A 22574-nucleotide genomic window follows, 5' to 3' on the forward strand; every position below is an offset into this window, starting at 1 on the left:
TGTTTGGACTGAAGCTTGTTGAGAGACGATTGGACTTGCTTCTCAAACAGGTAGCCGCTTTTGGGTGTCGTGTGGCGTTTGTCTTTTTTATGAAACAATTTTGTTGTAGTTTTTATTTTCATTTCAGTTTTGTTTGGTTTTTTTCGGTTGTTATTTGTTTATTTTTCGACTTCTCGCATTTGTCGCGTTTCGCATTTCGTTGCTGCGCCTATAAATAATTGTGTTTATCACCATTGGGTCGCTTTACATTTAATGAATTTAATTTGTGGTAATTGAACTACTTGCAGACACTGCCAGTGATTTTTAGTAGCTACACAGCGTATTTATCAGCCTGATATTCTACATAACTGCACATTTTTCAAGACGTAAACACTCATTAATAAAGCAGGAAGACTCTCTGTTATTATTTAATGAAAACGTGATATGTTGTGGAAAACAATTTAGGGTGTAGTCCACTGTCTTCCACAAAAGAATTGTTTTTATTATAATTGCTAAAAAGGGCTTTAACAAGTAAGAAAGCTACAGTCGAGTATGCTCGACTGTGAGATTACCCATTTTGAATAAAAGCAATATATTTTGCGGTATTATTCTCAAAACATACCAATTATACTACAAAAATACTAAAAATATATTTTGGGGTATTATTATTAAAATATACCAAATATACTAAAAACACTAAAAATACCAAATGGTATATTAGACTTATGGGTAGCGGTATAAATTACTTTCGACATTATCATGTATAAAATATTATCAATATATAATTTTTTATACATGATAATGTCGAAAGTAATTTTTTCAAAGCACTTTTTAGCAATTATAATAATTATTATATGATGTTCAAGCACAATTAAAGTCTACACTGTTTGAATTTAGCTCTAAAATATACATTCACAACTGAGATCTAAATTTTTATTACAAAAATTTAAATAAAGATTTAAAATATAATCACTTAAAAAATGTTAGCATAATAACATAGTTTGTTTAACATATTTGTAAAAGTTAAAAAACAAATTATGAATTTTAATAAAATGTCTATTAAGATAAAATGTCTATTAAAATACTATATTTAGATGACAACAAAATACGTATATATCTTATCCAGATAAGTAACTATTTATTATGTTCAACATATTTGATCTTAATTCATTGACGTGTGATAATTTATCTTAGTTACGACAAGTTGCTGAGATTAGAAGTTGTTCTAGCACGAATTAGTTTTTCTTAAGTGTAATTGATGACAACAGCTTGAGCAAAAAGCAAAATTTTTTCTAATGACAAATCAAATTTATGGCATAAAAAAGGCGTGAAAGATATTAATTATAAAAATAATTGTAAGTGTGTTTTTTATAACCTGCATTACTTGGCAATTAAAAACGGCGATAAATGTCAAATGGCAAAAAGCAAGAAGGATGTGGCCTTTGGCAGTTAGCAGCAGTTGGGTAAATGAAATGCCAATTAAAGTGCACATAAAATACAAACACATTTGCCTTTTAATATGCAAGCTTTATGCTTAATACTCAGATTGTTTATAATATTATTAATGATTGTGTGCGTTGGCTGATAAATGATTGTTATTATAGCGAGCGCGCATAACTCAAAACGTTGCGCATACGCCACGAGAGCCAGAGCACGAAAGTGGGCAGTCCCAAGAGCGCAATGCCAGCACTCACACATACATGCATACGCTCGCACACTCGTACTCGAGTGCACACAAATATCTAAACAGCAAATCAAGCAAACTTTAATATGGCTACAATTTGATTACGAGCCGCAATGAGTGCGAAAGAGCGAGCGCAAAAGATTGAGAGCGTTAGAGCGAGAGAGTAAGCGCAAACGAACGCCACAAAGGCAACACCCACTTCCACCGTGCGATAGCATGCGCTTGAGTGTGAGTGCCTATCTGTGTGAGTGTGTGTTCGTGACTCGAAACTCGTTTGTTTGCCCATTGCGACAGCCAGTGGCTGCCTGAAGTCTCTCGACAGTCTCGCTCACAGCGTGCGTCCAACCGGAAGCTCAACACGAAAACCCGCAGACGTTCGTTTGTTCGTTCGCTCGCTCACTCGCTCGCTCGCTGGCCCGCTCCATCTTGTTGTTTTTGTTCAGCTGCTTCCCCATTCCAATCAGAAAAACGAACAGCAACAACAACAACAACTACACAGAGAGAATCGCAGCGGTGCCAAAAGTTTGGCGTCCTGTGTCGAGTATTCAGTTGACTTTTGTCCGTTTCTACGCGAAATTGCAGTCACGTCGCGTGCGGTGTAAAATGGTGTAAATGCTGAAAAGCCGTCGCCAAATGTGAGAATTGTAATTAATGCAATAAATTCATAATACTTTGTACATAAATAAACATATGAGTGTGATCGACAGCAGACCAATCAAGTTACTTGTCATTTAATTTGTCGTCCTTCCGCAGTGGCGATTAGTTGACTTTTAATATTCATCGGAATCGGATTTTGCGTGTCGCCTTTTATCAGTGTTTCTATTGTTAATTATGTGTTTAATGCTGTTCGTGAGCGTATTATGCAAATTTTGTTTCGTTATTTTCGCCAACATTATGCAAATGTATCTAAGAGTTGTGCCGCGTATCTAAATACACACTCGTATCTCTATCGCTTCATCAGTGTATATCTGTAAGTGTCGTGTCATTTATGGCATAGTGCAACAGCAGCGACAACTAATTAAATTTATGTGCACTCGAATTTCACATCCATTCGAATCGGTTTGAATATCTGAGCGGAGAAACAAAACGATTTGCTGTCGAACAATAAATGTGCTTTAAAAGCAATTAAAATTCGTAAATCCACAAAAAAAGGCTATTAAGTATAATAAACCCCACTTCATTTGCATACAACTTCAACATCATCACAACCAAGCAACAACAAACAATTGGATCGAACGATATTCAGCATTATAAATAAAAGTAAGTGGTCTACTTATTTATAGAACTGGTATCGCAATAATATTACTCATGTAACCAGAGATATTCGTTTTGTGGTGTAACCAAAATGTTTAAACCGACAAATTTCACTTGATACTTCTTCGTGCCTTCTTTCATTACATAATGAGTTTTCTACCTTTTAATTTTCCTCGTTTTGTTAATGTATATTATATCCGTTGGTTTTTTTAATGTGAAGTATACTTCACTTTATTTTTAATTTCATTTATTTTCGATTTCATTTATTTTAAATATTATTATGATTTTGGTGAATTTTGTATTTAACAAACATATTCTTGCATATCCATTTATTTTCTTGTTTAAATATATCTGTAATTTGTGATTTATTAATATGTTATAAAAATCAGTTATCCATTTAATATATTTATGGATATGCTACAGCTTATGATTATCCACCGCCAATACCAATTATGAAGATACGAGTATAAAATATCTGCATCAAATTGTATATCATTTTATAATTGGCAACAAAGTTGCAATGTTGTTCAAGTGGTTATGGGAATTAAGCATTAAATAATTCAAATAATCATCTGAATACTTACTTACTCAATTGCAACAGCCGCAAATGCATACTGATGAGGTGACAGTAATTAGATCTTTCAAGCAATTTGGAAAGTGGCTTTAATTGAACGCACATTGTCCACATAAAGTAGACCATTTAAATTAAGTTCAATGAGGCAAATAATACATAAATTTAAGATATAATGTTAATAGTTCTACTCAATGAGCAGCGTTCAATAGCAGCTGTCACCGAATAAGGCCGTATAGATTGTCTCTAACGTATCGTTAACCGATTTGTAAATAGTTAACTAAATTGCCGACGTGTAATTCATAATAGACTAGAGATCATTTAGTCATTCGGAAGCCGAACAAAATATGTACAGAGGCAGTGAGAGAGACAAGGCGAAAAAAGCGTAAGAGACGAGCAAAACAAAATGAGGCAATTCGATTGAATATAAATATAAAAAGCAAATGTAAAACCACCATAAATCAACGGAGACAAAAGCAACAAAATCTTTTTAGCTAAATCAATTTCAATTATGACTTTTGCAGTCGATCGTACAACGAATTAATTTCGCTTTTAATATAAATATATATATTATTCGTATCGCAAATTTATGCAGCTGGCATTGTGATTGCCATTGTATATTGTTATAAGTATGCATAAAACAATGCATAAATTCCCATTTCAATATTGTAAGCAATTCCATAAATATGTCCGCTTTGTTTTTGCGAATATCAAGCCAAAAGTAAATACAAGTACACAAGCGCTGAGCAGATTGCCTGCTGAAATGATAACTAAGTTCCACCCTTGGCACGAAACAGAAGCAGACAAGAAAACTTGTCTTGTATATTTTCAGCACGTTGCACACAGGAACGGAGAGATGTATTAACACACACATGTATTTATTCGCACAATTTCATTATGGCAAGATAATGACCAGAGGCCGAGAGCATACAAAAGACTTAGGCACCAAACTTGCGATGCATAGACAAGGCGACAACACCATGACTATTCATTAAGCGTTTCGGAACAGTAACACATTCATTCGTATGCACATAAATTACACATGAATGTGTAAGCTGTTGATAAGCCCGTATTACGAGTACCAATGCTTAAACATGCCTCATAAATAGTGAAGCAATTGTTAAGGTTAATTAGCGTCGAGAAATTGCAATTGAATGTTGCTTAGAAACCAATTAGATAAAAATCTAAATTATATTTAGCTTTCCCTTGAACGAAGACCAACCTTCAACTTGGCCATATCACATACGAGTATCTTAATTACACGCCTACTCTTTAACCCTTGCTACACTTTCACTCATCTTAGCCCAACAAGTGCCATTTCATAAGGCAATTAACTGCTGGCGCCAACAAAGACAACAGCAGACACAAGTCGACAATGGTCCAGACGGAAAGAACATTGCGATGCCAACAATGACACAACATGACAGCAGTTTCCACTTCAAGTGCATTGCAGAAAAGGCCAATAAAGTCATTAGCTAGAAGTATCACAGTGTGTGTTACGGCCATAAAAACGGGCCAAAAGGCAACTCGGGCCAACCTCACAACAGTGCAACAGTCGAGGTCGAAAGACAGCTAACGCTGCGTGTGACCAGTGGCACAGGTTACATGATGTATCCATATCCGCAACCATATTCCAATCTGTATCTAGCTCAGTGTGTGTGCGTCTTAAGCGCCTTTTAATTTATGACACTTTTATGAGACCAAAAGGCAATAAAACTAAAATTGGTTTTCGACAAAAAGGCAAAACAAACTCAGCAATCGGACCAATAGTTGCCTTTTTGGACAATTGCATCATAAATCTTGACCAAAATCGTTTAACAAGGCAACTGGAAAGGTCATTGAGAGAAGCACAGGGTTGCCTTTATTACTACAAAAAAAAATTAATAAGAAGGCATAAGCAATTTAGTAAGCTGCACTTTAAGTAGCAGCATTTGTCTTTGTCACACAAGGTAAACTGGGCCCTTTATCAAGTACAACTTGTTTGGTGTGCAGGCTGGCAACTCTGGCTGGCACAACCCTCAGCTAAGTGCAACAATCGTAATTATGCAACTTTTAACACTAGCTCTCGCAACTGTTGCAAAAACCTACACACAACAAATGCAGGTAGCAAAATATGAAACACGCAATACGAAAATGTCAAAAAAATTTACAAGTAACAAGCAGAACGAACAGGCAATGATATGTGTATAAATATATGTGTGTGTGCGAGTGTGAGTGTGCAAATTGCACACTAAACAGGTCAACGGGACAAGAACATGGCAACCCAATAGGAAGCCCAGCCAGACGTAACCAGTGGCCAACAAGCCAAAGACCCATTGACCCGCTGAAGGCATTAGGGGCTCAAACAAGGGACAGGGATAGAGACTGGTCTTGACAGGGGCAGAAGTCATGCCGTGCGTTGCCTAATTGCACGTAAGGTTCATGGGTTTGACAGACAGGAACTCGACCTCGTTGTGGCCCTCAGCTGGCCGAGCTAATCGAAAAATAGTTGGCGTCAAGCGTCTGGGTTGCTTGCTGTGTGCCAGATTTTTAGAAAGTCCCTGACCAAATTCCAATGAAAACCATTATGTAATGCTCGCATATAAACTTTTGCAAGTGCATTGCATCAGAACAGAACCCTCATATTATTTCGTTGCACTTATTTATAATACTTATTTATAATACTTTAATAAACATTTTTTGAATTTTCTGCTGCATTCCGTTGGTTACTCCCTTATGTGTATTCCCAGCTATCAAGCTATTGTTAATGTATTTAACAATATGCTGATAAGCATGCGTTATTCATAATGATTTCATTATAACAACTTATCGGGCGAAATAATTCCATGAAACAATCAGGGCATTTATCGCACAAAGGAAGCTGCTGGCCTACAAGTTCGGCGATAACTGTGTGAGTAAATCTTAAACTTAAGTTTCATAACGCTCGGATAAGTTAAAGAGAACAGCAATAACTATGATGTGTATTTCATTCTTTTCATTTGTTATATTTTTATTTAAGCTTATCTCAGTATTTCCCATGCCCATTATCTGGAGTACTGGCGCCAAGGTCTAATACCATACTATAGCAATAAAATCGTACAGTTATGGTCGATGGTAGCGACAGCTTTCAAAAGATTTCTACACCTCGTTTTATGTTAGAATATTACGCGCTGTAATTAATTAATTAATTAAAGACAAGGGAAAAATTAGGCGACATCTTTTCACAGCCAAACGAAACGACTGTCGAGTTTTCCACAGCTATTAATTGCCGCTGCGTCTGGCAAATGCTCTCACAAATGTAAATGTCACCAGTCCAGAGGCGAGGAGATGGGGGAAATGTGAGCGGCGACTGTGGCAGATAGAGAGACGACATAAGCCGCGACGACGCCAAGACACTTAAAAGCTTTGTGCAGTGAGACAGTCAGACAAACAGACCGACGGAGTGTCCACATTTGAATTCCTGGGCAGCCGAGGCAGCAAAGTATTGGAATTTGTCTGCCCGCGTGCCGAAAACTTGTCACAGCTGCCAGTGTGGTCGGGCAGAGAAAGAGATGCAAGAGAGAAGTAAAGCGAGTGGGAAAGAAAGGGAGATGTGCATGGTTGAAGATCAGTCGTGTTGACGGCAAAGATCAAGCGGAAGGGCAGCTTAATATAGACGCCAGCAAAAGGGCCCAAAAATCAAGTTTCTAACCAAAGGACTTTTATTAGGCACTGCGACAGAAACAAGTTCGTCGCTTAAGTCTTTCGTTTTGAACTACCTTTCACGGGCTGCGGGCGATCAACCAGCATAAAATTAGGCATTATTATGTGACTTTGTAATTAATTAGTGAACAAAATGCACACGAATAAAAACATTATCAGTAATTTTTCAAATTGGAGAAATAACAACAGCAACAACAATAACGCACCATTTCCGCCATCATTTGAGCAATTGATAAGCGAAGCACTCACTCGAACTCAAATACGAATACGAGTACGAGTATGAGTATAAGTACTCAACATTTGTTATGGTCTAACACTGTTCTTCTCACAAAATCACCGATTGGAACAATCAGTTAAATGCTCAAGCATTCTTATATCGCTCGTTAGTTTTTGTTGCTGTCGTTAGGGGGAAGCTCTACCTCTATCTCTCTTTCTGTCCCACCCGCACAATCTCCGTCTTTGTCTGCTTATCACTTGAAATATTCAAATTGAATTTCGTTGAATGTGTAAGTAGCAACATTTCAATTGCGTTTTAGTTGTTGTCAAGTACTTTGGGAAGCAAGAGTACATTGTTTGAACATACATACATACATATATATTATGTATGCCCATGTATGAGTGTGTGCGACAGTTTCAGAGCAGTCAAGTGTCACAGCGATGAGTAATTGCTTCAGCTGCACGCAAAAGCAAAAGCCCTAATAGCATTCCGATAAGCCATGCCGATATACTCTCAAGGCGAAGCACTTACTTTCAACTCAAGTCCCATCGAAAGTTAACATATTCTCTGCATGGCGATATTTCTTATCTGCATTTCCACTTTCCGCAAGATATTCTGGCAACGTGTAGAAACACTTTTTAAATAATTTTCATCAATTTCAATGCTTCTAACGATGGTAAAGGCGACACTATTATTATTTATTTATCTAGCGTTAAAATTGTATAAAATACTCGAGCGTAATTTTTGGTCTAATATTTTTATACATCTACTATAAGATACATATTTGTATTGATCGACCGGCTCAGTACATTTTAGGTTAAATTACTCAATTAATAAATGTACAGACACAAAAATGCTAGTAAACTATTAGTCTAATATAATTTCTAGCTAGAACTCTGGCTATAGAGCAAGCGAGCCTTTTAGTTTAACACTTCATTGCTCCACTCTCGAATATGCAAATAAACTCGATGTAAAAGTGACAAACCGCTTGATATACTCCATATTGGAGTCCGGCGCATTGAAGCTGGAGCTCTCGACGAATGCATTTGGTACATAAAAACGCCATAATTACAAGCTGAAACTGCCTAAAACACTCAACGAGAGCTACGTCTGCATCTGGGGAGATTCTCATAATTATATATAAGAAGAAATAAACATACAAATTTGAATAAAAACGATATAACCACTGAAATGGGTCTTGAGGGACGTCGTTTCAAGTGGAGCTGAAGGTGAAAGACTGTGGCTGTTGCTGGCGTACTTTGCCATTAAGAATCGAACCACAAATCCACTTAAAATCACTACAAAAACCAATAAAGATTTCTTTTATCTTTGCCGAAGGAGCGCGCGAGACGGCAACAGCATTGGGCGAGTGAGATGGCGAGAGGGAGCGAATGAACAGAACGAGTGATCGTCGACAATGAGTACGAGACAATCATGAGACGATCAATAGACAATGTAATAATATGCAATGCCAGGGAGGGGCTTAGGTTAGGCTTAAAGAAAGTCTCTTCGGCATACGGATTGAGATTGAGCATATGCTCAATCAATACTTTGCGGTGACGCCACTTTGAAATTTTTTTTTGGTGACATTTGTTAGGTTTGGCTGGCTGGATGTAAAAGGGTTTACAGGATTAGTGGAGCCGGGGCAATTATCATTTGTCTGGCTTGTTATCAATAGCTAAGGGAAATACTTACGAGTCTACAATAATATTTACTTTCATTCACATTTTACTCGCTCCATTTCTTCGTTTTCCATTTACATTCCAATTTTCATTGCCTTTTCCATTTCCATTGAAATTACCAGGAAAGCGCGTGCCAGTCTTCATACCCATATCCGAGACCTTTCTTTTAGCATATGCGCCTGATAAACGTCATAAAAGTTAATCACCATGGCAGTTCCAGCAAGTTCCAGCCTCGTGCATCAACTTCAGTTTCGGAATCAGCTTCAGCTTCTCGGTTCGAGTCTCAATCGCGTCGTCAGTTTCAGCGTCAACAAGAGATCGTGTGGATGATCACATTAACGGTCCGGGCGCATGATATATAAAGCTGTTCACAAATTAAGGTCCATTAGCGCAGCAGGATGTGTCAGCGTCGATTGAAATATGCGCTTGTCCGCCTTGCGGTTCTTGTTTTGACATCTTTCCGTACCTTCAGCAGCTTCGCTTCAACATCTTGTCTCAGCGTCTGTCGCCGACTGCCAACTGACTTTGCCTCACTTTTCACTCGCTCCAGTCACATCTCTACAGCGCAGCTACAACTCGCATTTTGCTTTTTGCATTTTAATGGAAAGAATTTGTTCACCGTCAGCCACAGAGAGAAACCTTTTTTGATGGGTGAATTATGTGTTTTTTTTTCGTTTGCCAGAAACTAAGGTAAATTGTTTGATTAATGATCGGTCGACACCACAGCTATTGACAATGCTGTGAGTGTGGTTCTTTTGGACTACTTATGGCTATCTATTTTGTATATCAGTCTTCAGCAGATTATAGTGAGAAATGAAACAACAAACTCGACCTCATTCAAAATTAATCTTAATTTTAAATACAAATTTGAACTTAAAATCTGATTGTATGGATTTTCTTATTTTTTTTGGCAAAACAATTGTCATCATGTTGTAAATAATCCTTAGATGTCCAGCAGAATACAGTTTCAATGACTGCGTTTTGTATTTCAGTAGTTCTTTAAATCATTAAAAAGTCGTCATTATCAAATAATGTTTATAAGTAAATCAATAAAATACTTCAGAAAATGTTTTTATCTAGTAATCTACACGAATGTATAGCTTTTCATTCACTTGTAGGAGTCGAAGATTTAAAAAGTTACCTAATAAAATATACTCATCAAGAGTATTCAAACTTCGACTTGAAAAATATATTTTATGTAGCTATTCATTATTAATTCGAATTAAATTTAAGGAATTGTCAGCTTAGTAGGTGCCTGAACAGTTTTTTGAGATTTAGGACTGTAATTATAAGTACTCTTTCTAATTTATTCCTTGCCAAAGACCACTGACTGCGGATTAACCCCAATATTAATGGACCCTCATTAGGCGCCGTATAAACAAGCGAGCAACAATTAATTAAAGAGGCCAGCCTCGGCTATCCTTCGATCCTTGTCACAGTAACTTTCAGACAATACAAAGGAATTGTTTGGATACACACACTTGAGAATGAAGCGAGTTTGATGAGCTGGTGACAGTTGAGTTCGGGTCTGGGATTGATCTATTGCCTGGGAGGATTACTTTCACACAGCGACAAACGTCGCCTACCGTTCTAGGAGTAAGTAGCTCAACTCAAGTGATGCTGGAACCTGTTTTCAAATTCTGTCCTCAGTTTCAAGTGCATAATTGTTCAAGTCTTACATGAAATTGACTAATTTCGTGTGCCAGCTATGCGACGCTTAAGCGACGTCACCGTTGCTGCTGCTGACGAAGTTGCAGCGCAGTCAGCGTCGACGTTAACTGCATGTGAAATGCACCTACAAATTTTTACCTGTCAGTACGTCATGCATAACTCCATCTCGCTCTGGCTGCGTAGTGTGTCTCATCCATCTCACTTGCACACTGAGTTTGTGTGCAGGCGACGCCGTCAAGTGACAATCGGAGGGATCGGTCGGAGAGGCGGACGGACGGACAGATGGACGGACAGACAGAGTTGCCTGCCCATTGATGAAATTGACTTTTTATGTTGTTGCCGTTGACTTCTTTCCGATTTTGCGTGGTGCTGTCGCTGCGACTGTCTCTCTGTCGCTGTCTCTGACGACGCTGACTGCGACGGCTTTGGACTGAACTGGAACTGGATTTTTGGGATTAAGTTTTTGTTTACTTTGAGGCGTTTTTTTAGTTTGTTTGTACGCCTCAAGGAAGTCGGTTCGTTGTGCTCGCGATCTGCATCAATAACAAAAACAACAAAACAAAAGCAACAATAACTCAAATCTGTTAAGTGCTCGTAAATGGATTAATACGATAATTTATTGCTTCATTATTATAAGCATTAATCAAAAGGCTTACAACAAAGTCCATGATCGCGCCCAAATAAATAATAATCATCAATGTAATCGAATCCATCGATTCCAATATACATTTTATAATATATACTATATACATTCCTGTGATACATATTCAGTGCCTGTGAATTTTGAACTTGAATTTCGCATAACAGTCAGTGCTATAAATCAATCCTAAAACGAGCTGCTAAACCAAAAAAAACAGTCGCAAAACTCAATAAATTATGGGCATTTTGCTAAGTGATGGCGATGTAAGTTTGATTAATTTATAAATATATTGAGTACTTTCAAAGATATTTATTGTTTGGCGATTTCGGAAACACGTTTCATTTCCCCATCATTATTTATAAATCAGCAAAGGTTGAACTATATATTCGAATAAAGTAATTGAAAAAGACGAAAATGGCAATTTGTCAAAAAAAAATACAAATTGAATTTCTAATGAGAATCATTTCGTAAATATGTATTTCAATACGATAATGCGGTCCTCTCCGCATTCTTCTCATGAAAGACTTTGACATTGATGATTCAAGGAAAGAAGTATCTTAGGAATAAAAAAGAATTGAAACCATGTAAGATATTCTAATTCTTGATTAGACTATGATCTTTAATTAATCTTAATTAATTCGATTCGATTTGTTGTTCGGATTACTTTTATTATATCTTTATAAAAGACCAAAAAAAAAAAGCGTATGTTAGTATCAAGCTCTACTATATATCATATATTTTGGTAGTTTATCACACAAAATTGAGCACAAGCGTGCCGCTTTGTTGATTGTAAATATTCTTAATATATGTTAATTATCGCATTATTCAAAATTGGTTTACTCTCATAAAACTTCTTCAATTAGAAGTTGAGTGAGCCAATCATCGTATTAAATACGAGTTTTGCCATATATAGTTACATTAATAGCACACGAAAACACTATTTTATGAGACAGAAACTAAACTCTCTAGTCTCTGAACGAATGACATCCGCTAGAGCAATAAAGAGAAGTGAAATTCCCGCCGCAACAAGCCATGAATGAGTCAAGTGTGAGTGCAGCTCAAGTCAGCTCTCAGCTCAGCTCAAGTGAATGCCAAAAACAGGATCCTGATGGCATAGACCTGGCGCTGGCACCCGGTTTCTCAAGCGAGAGAGAAAGAGAAACTTATAAAAGAAAGAAAAACACTTAAAGCGCCGCTTTAATCCTAAGTGTTCCACCGTTCCCTCCTCGTTTGGCAGCGACTGCGGCTATGGCTTGTTTGTTATTTTTTTTTTTTTGTCTTCACTTGCCCCGGCACTCAAGTGGTTTTCTCTGTTTGTTTTTATTCCTTCATTTGCAGTGACAAATTATTAACGTTCTACTCATCAGCATCTGCAACAGCAAGCAACATCGACGAAGGCAACATATCGACCTGCTGATCGCTAGTCTGAGTCGAACTGTGCCTCAATTTTCTGAAATTGATTTTTTATTGCTGTTTATTTTAATTCCTCGCCTTCGTCCACAAATCGCCGTCCGTTGATTTTGGGCTCGCATTTTAATAAGCGCCAAAGCGCCTCTGCAGCCACCTTTTGATCCCAAAAACTGATCTTATTCTGATTTCGATCCTTGCTCTTGAGCCGGCAAAAACGCATCTACCATCCAACCCCCGTTCCCCATACTCGTATACGAGTAGAAACGACGCTGCAACATGTTGACAATTTTTCGTGTGGTCGCCGCTTCTTTGATCCGGTACCGCGCTGTGCTCCATGCTCTTCTCCCAATGGCCGGCGCTCTCTTTGATCGACTGATCTTCTAAAGGGAGCGACATCATTATGCACGCGTGGTCAACTCTTTGATGACTCTTCAGCTCTTCTCCTCGCTATTACTGCCGCTGCTCTTGTTGTTGACGTTGTTGTTGTTGTGTTTTCTTCTTTTGCTCTTGTAGAACGTTGCACATTTGGTTGACAATTCAAGAATGATGCTGAAATATGCATCAATTAATATTATGGCTAATAGAAGAATTTATTTGAAATGCATTTTTTTAGTTTAGACAAAGCTTTTTGAATAACCTAAACAATTTTATATTCAATTTATTTGGCTTTGAAAGTATTTTGGAAATTTATTCTTATATAATTTACATATCATAAATATAGATTTTAATCAACAAAAACATGTAAGGCCATGTTGAAGGCAGTTTCTCTTCATTCTATTAGTTGAAGCTGTCTTGATCCGTCGGTTGCCGTCAAGTGAATTTGCCGCCGGCATAAAAATAGATGCCAAATGGCATTTGTCTTATGTAATATGTGCATTTAAATTTTGCATTTAGGTTTTAAAAATTATTTAACATTTTTTTCGCTAAAGTATCGAACAAAAAAAATTCACCACTCCTCACATCAAATTCTCAGGCATCTGTATTTTTGATTTGTTCGATTTTTTTTTTCTTAATTGTGCAGGAATATTTACTTATGCGAGAGAAATCTCTAAAGATTGAACAGACAGGCAGAAAATTAAAAAGTTCATACATCATCGCATTAAATTTCTGGGATAAGATAAAGACGTCAAATGTTTTTGAATTGTGTTCTTGCTTTTATTGTTGGTGTAGGCAGAAACTCAGTAAGATTCCGATATACATATGAATATGCGAAATAAATACAAATTTGCAATTGGCGCCTTAATTGATTTTGATGTGAAACACAGATTTTGGTTATTGAACTTTCATTGTAAACATTGGGAAAAAAAAAGAATGCAATTGAAACAATAAACGAAAGTCGTAAAAATGTATTAAAATTCATACAAATTACACTTGAAGGCTTTTCATGTAGTACAAACATGTTGAATGAATTTTGAAAATATGAATAAGGCATATTAAATAAAAATGCATTTTAAAATAGTTTAGTAAAAGTTATGTAAATATATTTTAGTTGTGCTAAAGTACAACTTGTGATTAGAAGAGAGATGCTTAAGAGAGATGAGATGAAACAAACAATTAACAATTTTTATTTAATAACAATTTCAAACTGAAGATACCCATTCTTTAAATAATGAATTATGAACATTTAAATTAAAATGTCAAAAAAAATTAATGCTCATCACTCTAATTTTTTTTATCGAGTATTATAAATTCGCATCTTAACTTAAATAGTACTAGATGGTAAATCATTAATAGGAGCTAAAGAATAATTAAGGCACACTTTCATATAAGTAAAGGGATATTAAGCAGTGGAATATGGATTCTCACTCCCCCAGCCCACGCAAGGCAATTTATATACATATATTCAAGCACATGTACATTAACTCACACATCCACACATAGTGCACATTGAAAAAACTGTGAAGAGACTGTGGAGCCCACGCACAACATCCATAAGATACGCACTTATGAGTGCAGAGCTGCAGATACAAACGAGTCACAGACGCTGCAGCTCGCCATTCATTTGGGATGGCTATGGGCACGAAAAGGGCACCGTGAGTGGAAAACGAGTTCTGCCTCAGGCAAAGAGAGAGAACCGATAGCGTATTTTGTTTTGCGGGTGGAGGGGGAGAAAAGGGAGGTGGAAGGCAGGCAACTAAGGAGCCGAAGTTGAAGTCAAAGACAAAAAATGGCTGCTCGCAACGGGGTGTCGCCCAATGGCAGCCAAGAGCAAGGCAGTCAGGTTGTGAGTGTGGGCGTGGCAAGCGAGGAAGAGAGAGAGAGAGAGAGAAAGAGAGAGGAGGGAACAAAACGAATTGTCTGCCAATTTATGGAAATACGTTATCTAATTTGCTGCTTTCACTTATCAATTCCATTGCAGTCCACATCGGATCAGCAATCGACGCGCGATTATCCTCAGTTCAGCGGCGACTATCACAACGTGCAGCTGCAGGTGGCCGCCGTTGCTGCCAGCTCGAAGATGTATCACAGCAGCAGCGCCGCGGCAGCTGCCGCCTATACGGATTTAGCCGCTGCCGGAGGCGCTGCCAGCGTGTCTGGCTACCATCATCAGCAGGCTGTAAATGCACCCGTCTATGTGCCCTCCAATCGCCAGTACAACCATGTGGCGGCCCATTTCAGCAGCGCTGCTGCTGCGCAGAATGCCTGGACAACGGATAGCTTTGGCTCGGCGCATGCCCAGCTGCCGGCACAGTTCTACACACAGAATGCGGTGATGATGGCGCCGTGGCGCAGTGCCTACGATCCCACGGGATTTCAGCGATCTTCGCCCTACGAAAGCGCAATGGATTTCCAGTTTGGTGAGGGACGTGAATGTGTCAACTGCGGTGCCATCTCGACACCGCTTTGGAGACGCGACGGTACCGGTCACTATCTGTGCAACGCTTGCGGATTGTATCACAAGATGAACGGCATGAATAGGCCGCTGATCAAGCCCAGCAAGCGACTGGTGAGTGCAGTGAGTAGCCGCCTCCCAACCTTTTAATCAATTCACATACTAATCATGACAATTTATTGAAACAGACTGCCACACGTCGCATGGGTCTGTGCTGCACCAACTGTGGAACACGCACCACCACCCTCTGGAGGCGCAACAATGACGGCGAGCCGGTGTGCAATGCCTGCGGGCTGTACTTCAAGCTGCACGGCGTCAATCGGCCGTTGGCTATGCGCAAGGATGGCATTCAGACCCGCAAGCGAAAACCTAAGAAAACAGGCAGCGGCTCAACTGCAAGTGGAGCATCGGGATCCGGATCCACCGCTGAGGCCATCAAAGAGTGCAAGGAGGAGCATGGTAAGCATATTATAAAATAGATATGATAATGATAAAATAATAATTCATATTTTAAAATTAAGTTCCATTTTGTATTGTGTTGATTGACGCCGATTGACGCCGTGCAGCTTAAGTACAGTCTGCAGAAAATTCCAATACAATACAAGTCGTTTCATTAAAAAGTTAAATATTACAAATTTATATTGCTTAATATTGAAATAATTAAATTTTAATATCAAAATAACTGAATTTACATACTCGTATAGTATGCTTATTATCCTTGCTCATAAAAAAGATATAAACTCAAAATTTTGTATTGAGAACATAGAAATATCAGTTACTGTAGAACAAATTGTATTTATTATAGTCCGCAAATAAGATAAAAGGTCTCAAAAGCTGACAACACATAAGATAAATTTTTGTTAATTTAAGCATCAATTTCCAATCAGTTTAGAACCTAGTCCTTGTTTTGTGTTAATCGAAAATTTTAATTTCAGTTTAACCAAAAATAATTCTATAAGCATTTGCAAGCTTGCCTCAGATTTTAACCCTTTTTTTCCTGGCTTATTGCAGATCTTAAGCCCACGCTTAGCCTGGAACGGCACAGCCTGAGCAAGCTCCACACGGATCTAAAGAGCTCACTCGCAAGTAGCACTGCCAGCAGTCTCATGAGTCAACATCATGCCCAACAGCAGCAGCAGCAGCAACAACAGCAGCAACAGCCACCACCGTCACATCAGCAATGCTTTCCTCTCTATGCCCAACAACAGCAGCAACAGCAACTGCAACAACAGCAGCAGCAACAGTCGCAGCATCCTCAGCACAGCCATCAGTCGCAATTGAATGCGAGGCAGTTGCACGGGGCCGCATCACAGCTGTATACACCCAGCAGCAGCTCGGCCGCCTCTGCTTACACGACGCACAGTAGCAATGCAGCTGACACGCCCACACTGAGCAATGGCACGCCCTCGCCCCATTATCAGCATCATCATCTGCATGCCGCAGCCACAGGCAGCTCACACGGTCATCATGCAGCGGCGGCACATCATCACATACATGCCGCTGCTGCAGCCGCTGCTTATGGAGTCAAGACGGAGGCAAGTGCCACCAACTATGACTATGTGAACAATTGTTACTTTGGCGCCTCGTTTGGAGCACTGGGTGGAGCTGCCACATCTGCGATGGCAGGTGGCGCGAGTAGCGAATTGGCCGGATATCATCATCAGCACAATGTCATACAGGCAGCCAAACTGATGGCCACATCCTGAGCAGCTTGGCGACCTGTGATCTCTTCCACAAAACACATACAACACAACACCATCATTGGAGCTTCGTTGGATTGGTATTGAAAAGACTTTTGAATTTAGTTTAGCATTAGTTGTATAAGTTGTAATTAGTTTTTATGGCCTGTAAATAACTGCGCGATAGTTTGAGTTTTGTACAAATATTTGTTTGTTTATCGCTTCGTTCCGTTTCTGTTTCCTCTAGCTTACGTAAGAATCCACAATCAGAAGTAAGGTAACTAGTTCTTAAATATCCATTGTAAAGTGTTTTTGCATTAATCTATTTCTCGTATTAGCATAAATTATCCACACCATATATATATTAAGCGCACTCAATCATTAGATCATTTAGCCATATGTCTAGCAAGTTAATTCCATGCATATTACGAACTAAATAAATAAAATCATTGAAAAGATTATCACAAATCAAGATGTTTTACTATCAGCCTAAAAGTATGCACCAAAAGTATGAATATGTGTGAATATGGCCCTCAAAAGTATGCAATATCAAATGACTAATGTGTTGTGTCTGGGAACTGTTTTGAAATAGCAATTGAACTCTAAAATTCAATTATTTACCAATTTAAAAACAAAATTAATCACATTAATTATTTGAAAAATATATTTAAATTTAGTAACTTGACTGCCAATAAATTTAATTCAATTAAATTTAAATTAAATGAAATATAAACATTAAATTACTTATTTATTTTGATATACATACTCACTTATTGTGCAGTTTGTTCAATCTTTATTTAAGATTTTCTATTAATTGTTATCAATTATCATTGCATTAATGACCCTTTCACAATATTTATGTGCGCTTTTATCGGTCAATGTCGCCCAAAAAGACCGACATTAAAAATCAAACAATGGTAAAGTACATCGACGGAAATTTTAGTTACATGATCTGCATATAAATAACCAATTTAATGGCCCCTACTGAAGCTATTGAACTCAAGGAAGGCATGTTCAGCTCAACATGACTTTTGCCAATGTATTTGATGCTGCATTGTATCGGGTTAACAAGCATGTGACAAGGCAAAACAGGCGATGAGCCAAAATATTGTGTAATTCGCGAATCGAGCAAAAAATATATTCAAAATGACTTTGTAATTATTATTAAAACAACACGAAACAATTAATAATACCTACTATAAAAAAAGTCTTTTTGTGATAGCGACAGAGGCTGTAAGCAACATGTAAAAACAAAGGTAAATATCAGGGTATAAAAAATCGTTACAAAAGTCAAAGCTAATTTGGCAATTTCCGCACGCGACGAAAAGATGCTGATATAATGGTGAATGTTTGAAAAAAAAAACAACAACAACAACAAATGATTGCCGGTCTATTGTCGCAATAGCAACCTTGCCGGGGGGTCTGGGTCTGGGCATGCAACCATCGAGTGAGTGGGAAAAATGCAGAAAGAAAATAAGAAAATTATAAATATTACGCATTATGCATATTAATGCTTTTTTAAATATCATCGATTATCCGCAGCATCAACAAAGGCAAGGCAAAATGATCGTGCACAAAACTTAAAAGTAAGCGATGTGACTGCATAACAAAAGACTTGCACCAAGCTGCAGGGGCAGGGCAGCAAGTAGGGGCAGTCTCAGCGGCATCCACTGCGGCAATGAAGCATTGAGCGAAACCGAAGCAAAGCAAAGCACAGCAACACCCATGACAGTGAAGCCCGCATCGCAGTCTGGCAGTATCTTGCCCTGCATCGCTCTGCCTCCCTCCGCGGCGTTGTCTGCGTAATACCAGAAGTAGTCAACAGGTGAACAACTTCAGTGAAGTTGGCGCAAAGGCAACGGGGGAGATGGGGCGTGTACCGAAGTCTCTGGCTGTGTATGTGGCGCAATGGGCAAAAAACAAGTTGGTGGCGTATACGCAATGAACGAAAGTAAAATTCAAAACAAAATAAAAATCCAAATATCAAAATAACAATATAACAAATACCTGATTAAGTGCTAGTATGGTCGAGGCACAATCCGAATGCGCTACAAGCTTACTTTATTAAGTGCACTTTAAGTGAAGCACTCGCCAATTTTATTGACATAGTTCATATTCAACTGAAATCAAAATGCTGCAAAGTAGATATTTAAATTTCAACTAGTATACTAAAATTAACACGCACTTAATCTGCTTAAAATAGGAAAAGAATATTTGTAACTTTAAAATCATCCCTGAACCCCATCGAAAATAGTGTAGGGTATTCTTAATTTTAGCGACATCTTGCCCAATGGTCAGCTGGGAAGCGAGTATAAGCGCGTAAGTTCGAGTTCGAGTACAAGTTCGGGTTTCGGCTTGAATTCCACTGTGGGGCTGCAGCAGTTCCCCATGCTCCAAGCTTGTTGCGGAATTTGTGTACGAGTGCAAATGTAAACAAAAAATGAACTAAAAGTGGTCGCCGTTGGCCACACAACCGACACCCGACAACTGACTGCCGACTACCAGTCGACAAGATACAACAGACAACAACTAATGTCACGGTTTCGTACAACATTTCAGATGAGTGCCACAGCAATTGGGTTTGAAACGCCGTCGCCAACAGACGCTTTAAACGGACAAGTTGAAAGTAGTAAAAATAGTGTAATATCTGTGAACAGGATTCAACAAAATAATTAGGAAACTGTCTCAATAAGGATATTTGTTTTTTGCGGCCAAAACATGTTTAGCTCTGCAAACTGGAAGTTTCAATACAGCTTATGCGCTATCAGTTTTATTTATCTATTACCAAGCACGGCGGCCTACACTCGGGAAATTATTAACGACAAGCCGCCACTGCAGGAGCGACGTAAGTATCACAGAATACATTAAGGATATTATGTAACGCAAGGAAATGCATACGTATTTCCCAGAGTTTCTTTTAATTTCCTGGTGGTTTCAACTAAACTAAGCTACTTAGTGAAAATTAATCATATATTTATATTCTTGAGTTTTTAAATCTCGAACCCCAATTGTGACACATAAAAATAACAGAAAAAAGTAAATATTTAATGTAAGTGGCATGCCAAAAGTGGAAACAATAAAAATTTAACGATAAATACTTTAGGAAAAATAATATGGAGCGAGATGAAAATTTTACGATCGAAGAAACGTGACCCATTGATAATAAAAAAAAAAATTAATAGTGAATCTGAATTGGGATTTGCCTACAAGAACCCAAATATTTTTATATATGTATTAGTACAAAACCATAAATATAGCAAACTATTATTTAAGTGAACCTTTTGAGATATTTGATGCACCTACTTAATCTATATTATATTTTATAATTAGCACCATGGCTGCAAACCTGTAAGCGATCCAATCCCAATGAGAATAAATGCTTCCGACAGTTATTTGAGGGCTGTTTTCCCGCTCTCGCTGCTGGCATACCAGAGATTGGAGTGAAGAGCTTTGAACCATTGACCATTGATCAAGTATCTCTTTCAAAGGGCAGTGGAAATTTAGTTTTATCTGGCGGCTTTCAAAACTTAGTAATTCGGGGTCCATCGAATGCAACGGTTAAGCGTGCAAAGTAAGTAATGAACCTTATGTACAATTGAAAAATTTTTAATGACCTTTCATTCTGGTAGCTTGGATTTCATACGTCGTCAGCTTAACTTTGAGCTGGAGTTGCCAAAGCTTCGCATAAGAGCAAAGTACAATCTAAAGGGCAACATCTTGTTGCTGCCATTAGCTGGAAGCGGCGATGTTGCGATGGCTCTGAAGAATGTCAATACTGCTGTGCGTACCAAGATATCACTGCACAATGAGACCACAACCGGGGATGAGATCATTCACATTGATGAGATGAAAGTTAGCTTCCAGGTGGGCGCAATGCGGATTCATCTTAAAAATTTGTTCAACGGCAACGAAATTTTGGCTGCATCGATAAATTCATTTTTAAATCAGAACGGTAATGAGGTCATACAAGAGCTGCGGCCAGATCTGGGAATTGGGATTGGCTGACATATTCCATGGTCTCTGGAATAATGTTTTCTCAAAAATGCCGACAAAACTCTGGCTAATTTAATAGAATGATTGTATTATATACATAAATACTAATTTATTTTGCATTAATTTCTAATATCTTTATTTTTCTATTTGGGTAATAATTCTTTTTTTCTTTTTTTTTTTTACTATGATTAAATATTTAGTTTTAAACAAATTGCTTACAACTTCATTCGGGGCAACAGCTGTTCGTAGGTGAATTCATTAAACAATTTATCAATTGAGGCACGCAGTATATCCACGAGCACCTTAGTCATGAGAGGACGCACTTCTTCGGCCAAAGACTTCCAGTTCTCATTGAGGAAATCGTTCATACGCTGACCCAGAGCCTTGTCGCCATTGAAGAGATTATCCAACTGCATGTGCACATTCTGCAGATCGTATTTGACCTTTATGTCTTTGATCCTCAAATAGGTCGCACCGTTCTTAGTATATTCCTCTCCAAACATTTCCGTGTGCATTGCGATATTGGCTAGTTAAAGAAATCACTTGAGTAAACGATGAAGAAATCAACAGTGCAGTCACTTACTTAGATCCACAAAACAATGACCATCACCCAACATCGGCATCATCATGATTTTTCCTTTAATGTTATATTCGGATTCCAAGTGCAATTTGGGGAAAGTCATCGCTACAACGAACTTCATTTGACTAGGATCGATCGTCAATTCGTTCAATTTATGTGTGGACATGCCAGTTATCTTCACATTTTTGTAAGTGGAGTGCAGATAGATGGCACCAGAATCCTGATCCATTTTGATTTCTGGCACCGTCAACGGTTCCATTGGTGGTATGAAAAGTTCTGGGATGCCATTCATAAGGCGGGGCTTTAGAGATTCAAAGGATTCCCGGGCACAGGTATTGAGGTCCGGAGAGTCGCGATAACATACCTTCAGAAATGCGGCTGGAAAAGCACCTTTCATTTATTTTGCAAAACACCGCATAAATAATACTCACGCAAAGACTTCCCTTTTGGAGCAGCCTGCATCTGGCTGGCCAAAAGAACTAGCCCCACAATACAAATAGTAACTTTTTGGTTCTGCTTCATTTTAATACAATTGTGGCTAGCTTCAACAACTTAATGTGAGTTCTGAGGGTTTGTTCCATTGCTTTTATACCTGAGAGTCGCCAGCTTTTGGCCAACAAACTGACGCATCTAATTCTGCCAGACTTGCAATTTCTCGTGACATTGCAGTCCTCAGCAAATTTACAAAGCCGCACTTATA

General features: G+C 38.2%; 3 protein-coding genes across 5 annotated transcripts; 2 read left to right on the top strand and 1 right to left on the bottom strand.

The window, feature by feature from the left end:
• The first annotated feature begins 1981 nt into the window (after positions 1–1981).
• Positions 1982–17782, top strand: LOC133837892 (GATA-binding factor A). 3 transcript variants are annotated; one of them, XM_062268806.1, is made up of 4 exons: positions 1982–2923; positions 15149–15745; positions 15811–16081; positions 16634–17781. In XM_062268806.1, the coding sequence occupies exons 2-4, from the start codon at positions 15248–15250 to the stop codon at positions 17326–17328; spliced, it is 1464 nt and encodes a 487-aa protein (XP_062124790.1). In that variant the 5' UTR covers positions 1982–2923; positions 15149–15247; the 3' UTR covers positions 17329–17781. The 3 variants fall into 3 exon arrangements, with proteins under 3 accessions (XP_062124790.1, XP_062124789.1, XP_062124788.1); XM_062268805.1 differs by lacking the exon at positions 1982–2923 and adding an exon at positions 11426–11642 and having other exon boundaries at positions 15149–15736; positions 16634–17782; XM_062268804.1 differs by lacking the exon at positions 1982–2923 and adding an exon at positions 11428–11642 and having other exon boundaries at positions 16634–17782.
• A 2077-nt stretch (positions 17783–19859) lies between these two features.
• Positions 19860–22134, top strand: LOC133836433 (protein takeout). The gene is given in 4 exon segments (XM_062266930.1): positions 19860–20146; positions 20632–20872; positions 20931–21291; positions 21293–22134. Coding segments are annotated over 4 exon segments (807 nt in total). The 5' UTR covers positions 19860–20019; the 3' UTR covers positions 21371–22134.
• LOC133836435 (protein takeout) lies at positions 21403–22407 on the bottom strand. Its single transcript, XM_062266932.1, has 3 exons — positions 22306–22407; positions 21878–22252; positions 21403–21820 (listed from the first exon to the last, which is right to left on the bottom strand). Exons 1-3 carry the CDS (start codon positions 22394–22396, stop codon positions 21510–21512), a joined length of 777 nt encoding a protein of 258 aa, XP_062122916.1. The 5' UTR covers positions 22397–22407; the 3' UTR covers positions 21403–21509.
• Between the last annotated feature and the right edge of the window lie 167 nt (positions 22408–22574).

This window comes from Drosophila sulfurigaster, chromosome 2R (genome assembly GCF_023558435.1).
Source record: "Drosophila sulfurigaster albostrigata strain 15112-1811.04 chromosome 2R, ASM2355843v2, whole genome shotgun sequence".
Taxonomy (NCBI): Eukaryota; Metazoa; Arthropoda; class Insecta; order Diptera; family Drosophilidae; genus Drosophila; species Drosophila sulfurigaster.